The sequence below is a fragment of the Rhamphochromis longiceps genome, linkage group LG23 (genome assembly GCF_057381845.1).
Source record: "Rhamphochromis longiceps isolate RC_006_pf linkage group LG23, R_longiceps_female_GT1.1, whole genome shotgun sequence".
In the NCBI taxonomy this organism is placed as follows: domain Eukaryota; kingdom Metazoa; phylum Chordata; class Actinopteri; order Cichliformes; family Cichlidae; genus Rhamphochromis; species Rhamphochromis longiceps.
The window spans coordinates 48696255-48702116 of record NC_140578.1 but is presented as its reverse complement, the minus strand read 5'-3'; the positions used below and the strand labels follow the sequence as shown (position 1 = coordinate 48702116).

Sequence of the window (5862 nt, the reverse complement as noted above, 5' to 3'; positions counted from 1 at the left end):
CCATTGAAGAGCCGTAGGCTGTGGATCTCTTAAGATCTCACTGTTGGGTTTGTAAGGCCATGTTACTCCTAAATTTCTATCTTGTTCAAAGAGAAGATATAAAACACAGTTCTAAGCTAATCGACTTTAGTGTTCTCCTTTTTTAAAAAAAAAGAATCGATAAGAGAATCGATAAGGAATCGAATCGTTAAACAGAATCGAAAATGGAATCGGAATCGTTAAAATCTTATCAATACCCATCCCTAGCCCAGAGTCAGACAATTAATGTGCAATCTCGACTACTTCAATATAAATGGTTAACAAGACAATATCTTACTCCGTCAAAAATGCATCATTTTAACTCAAACATCCCAGACTCCTGTATTAAGTGTGGAGTGGACAGGCACTTTATTTCACTGTATATGGGACTGTCCACATGTGAAAATCTTTTGGGAAAAGGTAATAAATCTGTTGAGTCAAATTATTGGTGATGTGATTCCACTTCATCCTAAAATATGTATTTTAAATATATACCCAAATAATTTTGTACCTGCTGCAAACAACAGAGCTCTGTTAACGACTGGACTTGTGGAAGCCAAGCGCTGTATTCCTGAGTTGGAAAAATCAAAAAATATGTGGACTATCTCAGTGGCTTAATGGACTGACATCTATACTAACTATGGAGAAAATAACTTATGCATTAAGAAATAAACTGGACAAGTTTGGGGCTCTATGGTCAAAATTCAACAACTTTCTGGAGAACTGCAGCGTGCACGCTGTGGACTTAACGGCCTGAAACTCTAACTTGATTTGTATATCTGTCCTTCCCTTTTGTTATGGTTTGCTTTGTTTTTGTTTCTATTACTATGTTGTTTCTGTTGTTGTTGTTGTTGTTGTGGTTTTGTTTTTATTTATGTATTTATTTATTTATTTTTAATGCTCGCGGTGCACGATGTAAAACCGGTTAAAACCAATAAATAAATGTTAAAAAAAAAAAATAACAAAGACAGATTTCACAGCTGCTCTGTTCCCAAGTTTACTGCGCGACTGACAGCCTGGAGTTTGAAATTGGCTTCATAACCACGTCTCTTAACAGGTGCCATTTGTGGTGCTTATACGCACACAGTCCGGTAGTATTGCGTTGAAGCACAGTACGTATCACTCCGTAATGCTCCGACAATCCATCAAGCGGTGCAGCTTCGTAGCTACCAAAGTCGTACTACAACATTTTTGACAGATTGCTGAGCGCCGTGTAGCACATAAAATCGGTTCACGGTCAGTAAGCACAACCAGAATTCATACATAAGGTGCACTGTCGATTTTTGAGAAAAAGAAAGGACTCGAGGCCGTGCAGCCCACGTGCGATGTGAATGCAACATTACAGACAATCCCCACTGTGGTCATCAATGTAACCAACCAACTGATCTACCCCACAACAGCAGTGATCAGTGAGATTTTTGGCAACAAAATGAGCACCCACAAGGAGCAGTACCCTCCATGGAGAAGGAAACTAGAGGCCAAGGTCAAGGCAGCATAGAGGGAAGTATCGGAGCTGCAGAAAGGTGTGATAAAGGAAGGGATGTCTAAGAAGTACAGCAAGCTGGTCATACCTGATCATCAAAGACTCACAGCCTTGGCTAGCAGCTTGAAGAGGTACACCAGAGAGATCGAAGCCATGAAAATCAAATCATCTGAGGTGTGAGGTGCTGGAGATGGAGCAATATCGGAAGAGTATACAGCAGAAGGACACAACCCGTGACAGCAATGCTCAGTGTTCAGTGGATCTAAGAGCGGACCACAGCAGCCTCTCTGAACGGGATCCATTAAGCATCACAGCGGCAGACATCCATGAAAGAGTCTCAAGCATGAAGCGTTGGGCAGCACCAGGCCCTGACATCATCCACGCCTACTGGCTAAAGAGCTCATTTATACAAAATCCCTACTAATGACAGCAGGGACCTGCAATTTTCATTATTATTATAAATAATAATTATTAAGACACACATCTTTGTTTTAGACTGAGACTCAGAATCATCAAACTGATCCAGGTTTACATGGAAACGGTGACACTGATCATCTCTGTTATTCTGTGATATCATTTTTTAATTTGGTTACAGAAAAAATAATCTGGCTGAATAAAAAACAAGATTTTAGGTTTAAACATCTGAAGTAGGTCTAAAATCGAAAAGTCGTGAGATGGTGAGGGCTCAACAAGTGCTGAAAAAAATATTTATTTGGAGGGCTGTAACTGGTGTCACTGGTGTCTCAACATATGTGACTATTGTGTGCCTGTCCATCTTCCACATGTATGCAATGAGCCTACCTGTGGACTGTGTGGCAGGGAACTGAACTGTGCCCTGCAGTGCTGGCTGAGCCCCTGAGCTTCTTCCTGAGCCTTGAGCTGCTCTGCCCATGAAAGGGAGACCAGAGAGGTCAGGAGGAGACGAGTCTTCAGGCTCCAGTCTGCTGGATACTGGGTGCACACAGGAGCTGCAGTGGGAGCACTGGCTTGGGGGCTCTAGAAGGACAGAGGGGAATCCTTTGAATACACGGTTATACACTGCACAACAGAAAACCTGGGAAAAAGTGACAATTCTCACAGATATGTCAGTCAGCATTTAAAAAAATACAGAAAAAATTCCCACCTTTAGCAGGGGGCTTTTAATATGCTCCGGTTCTTCTTCCAACAACACATCACTCTCATACAGAGATCCAGATTTCTGCAGCAGGACACAGACAGGAAAGGTAAGAGGGGGTCCTATAGTGTCTCCCTTCATGTTTACATCTCTACCACATAAACACAGGAGCTTTCTGATGATACGGGCGGTGCAAAGGACCGAGACCAACCTGGCTGGAAGCTTGTCGGTACTCCTGTTTTTGTGCCTCATCGAGCCTGAAACTGAGAGCCAGATCTAGCGTGCCTTCTCTCTTCGATGATTCTTCATCTCTCTCATTGTTTGTGATCCCGGAGCTATCAGAGTTTTCGGGGTTACAGCTGGCGTCGCTGAAAGTCAGACGTTTCTTCTTGGGACTGTAAGTGTTTTCTATTTTTGCGAACGGGTTCCTGCGTTTTATTCCAACCCCGGAATGGTTCTGGGCGCCGGAGAGCGGTTCCGGGGAGAAAGTCCGCACGCACGTCGGAGATGAGCCGCTTTGTTCGGGGCGGTCTGTGGACCCGGCACCGGTGTCGCTTCGGGCTCTTTTGCACCTCATTCGCAAAATTTCCGCTGGTCGCTTGAAGCTGGGTGAGTATCCAAAGTGTTCCGACATCCTGTGGAGATGCAGTTTGCCCCAAACAATCCGCTTTTAGAGCTGTTTCCTTTAGAAAGCGCAGGACCCGCGGCTGTTTTTGTTTTGCGCTTTCTGCGCTGTAAAAATTTGGCGCGCAGCGTGCTGACGTAAAGAGTCCCCGCGTGATAATGGCTGTGAAAAGGAGCTAAACGGACGTCATTTGCTTACGTTTGTTTTTGTGACGCACGTTAAAAATAAATACACAATAATCTACAGTGTTAAATGCAATTATTGTATCTGTTGGAGCCTTTACTCATCGGGAACTTTGGACATTATAGTACGTCAGGATGTGACGTCGTGTCGGGTTTTACTACATTTGAATTGTATGATTTAAATTAATAATGTAATAATAATCAGAGACGTATACACAAGGAGATGTTGTAATAGTTTGAAAACTTGAGGGTTTGTGGAAAGACCTTTTCAGAAAAACACAAGGCAAAGCCTTGACTTCCGGCTTTGACTTCTTCTCTTCCTATATCGGCGCTTATGTGGCGATACTGTCTGAGTGGCGACGCCTATCGTCCAGGAGAATACTGCAGCGGTTTCCTGTACCTTACTGGCGGATATACAGTGACGAGTACCTGGAACTTAGAGGGGATTTGAGACAAATTTAACGTAGCCAGCTTCGCACAGATCTGCAAATGTAAGCTGCTTTCAAGTTCCAGTGTAAAGCTGGGACATTTGGGCTTCCATTGTATACCTGCATTTTGTTTTCAGATGAAGTAGTCTTTTCTTTCTAAAAAACAAACAAACTTGAAAGCGTGATTTATCATTGCAGACACTATACAGTAGCCTGTAAAGGTTAGTATATGGTTTAAATAATCTGTTGTTACATGCTGAACGCTCTTCTGTGGGGAAAAGCCAACCAGTGCTCAGCTGCAGATAGAGGGAACAACATGGTTGTATCATCCTCTCGAGTGAGTATAGTTTTCCTTTTCAAGATCAGCTCTATAAATTCGCTATAGGCTCCTCTTGTTCATGTGTATCTTTTATCAGTTTATTTATTCGTTTCTTTTTGTGTCATTTCAGTTATTACATTATGTGTGGTACAGGGAGTGCATAATTATTAGGCAAGTTGTATTTTTGAGGAATAATTTTATTATTGAACAACAACCATGTTCTCAATGAACCCAAAAAACTCATTAATATCAAAGCTGAATGTTTTTGGAAGTAGTTTTTAGTTTGTTTTTAGTTTTAGCTATTTTAGGGGGATATCTGTGTGTGCAGGTGACTATTACTGTGCATAATTATTAGGCAACTTAACAAAAAACAAATATATACCCATTTCAATTATTTATTTTTACCAGTGAAACCAATATAACATCTCCACATTCACAAATATACATTTCTGACATTCAAAAACAAAACAAAAACAAATCAGCGACCAATATAGCCACCTTTCTTTGCAAGGACACTCAAAAGCCTGCCATCCATGGATTCTGTCAGTGTTTTGATCTGTTCACCATCAACATTGCGTGCAGCAGCAACCACAGCCTCCCAGACACTGTTCAGAGAGGTGTACTGTTTTCCCTCCTTGTAAATCTCACATTTGATGATGGACCACAGGTTCTCAATGGGGTTCAGATCAGGTGAACAAGGAGGCCATGTCATTAGTTTTTCTTCTTTTATACCCTTTCTTGCCAGCCACACTGTGGAGTACTTGGACGCGTGTGATGGAGCATTGTCCTGCATGAAAATCATGTTTTTCTTGAAGGATGCAGACTTCTTCCTGTACCACTGCTTGAAGAAGGTGTCTTCCAGAAACTGGCAGTAGGACTGGGAGTTGAGCTTGACTCCATCCTCAACCCGAAAAGGCCCCACAAGCTCATCTTTGATGATACCAGCCCAAACCAGTACTCCACCTCCACCTTGCTGGCGTCTGAGTCAGACTGGAGCTCTCTGCCCTTTACCAATCCAGCCACGGGCCCATCCATCTGGCCCATCAAGACTCACTCTCATTTCATCAGTCCATAAAACCTTAGAAAAACCAGTCTTGAGATATTTCTTGGCCCAGTCTTGACGTTTCAGCTTGTGTGTCTTGTTCAGTGGTGGTCGTCTTTCAGCCTTTCTTACCTTGGCCATGTCTCTGAGTATTGCACACCTTGTGCTTTTGGGCACTCCAGTGATGTTGCAGCTCTGAAATATGGCCAAACTGGTGGCAAGAGGCATCTTGGCAGCTGCACGCTTGACTTTTCTCAGATCATGGGCAGTTATTTTGCGCCTTGGTTTTTCCACACGCTTCTTGCGACCCTGTTGACTATTTTGAATGAAACGCTTGATTGTTCGATGATCACGCTTCAGAAGCTTTGCAATTTTGAGACTGCTGCATCCCTCTGCAAGATATCTCACTATTTTTGACTTTTCTGAGCCTGTCAAGTCCTTCTTTTGACCCATTTTGCCAAAGGAAAGGACGTTGCCTAATAATTATGCACACCTGATATAGGGTGTTGATGTCATTAGACCACACCCCGTCTCATTACAGAGATGCACATCACCTAATATGCTTAATTGGTAGTAGGCTTTCGAGCCTATACAGCTTGGAGTAAGACAACATGCATGAAGAGGATGATGTGGACAAAATACTCATTTGCC

At 42.7% G+C, this 5862-nt stretch overlaps 1 protein-coding gene across 1 annotated transcript; it reads right to left on the bottom strand.

The window, feature by feature from the left end:
* Positions 1–18: 18 nt before the first annotated feature.
* Positions 19–3424, bottom strand: donson (DNA replication fork stabilization factor DONSON). The gene is made up of 3 exons (XM_085398930.1): positions 2827–3424; positions 2625–2699; positions 19–2497 (listed from the first exon to the last, which is right to left on the bottom strand). The coding sequence occupies exons 1-3, from the start codon at positions 3247–3249 to the stop codon at positions 2258–2260; spliced, it is 738 nt and encodes a 245-aa protein (XP_085255056.1). The 5' UTR covers positions 3250–3424; the 3' UTR covers positions 19–2257.
* Between the last annotated feature and the right edge of the window lie 2438 nt (positions 3425–5862).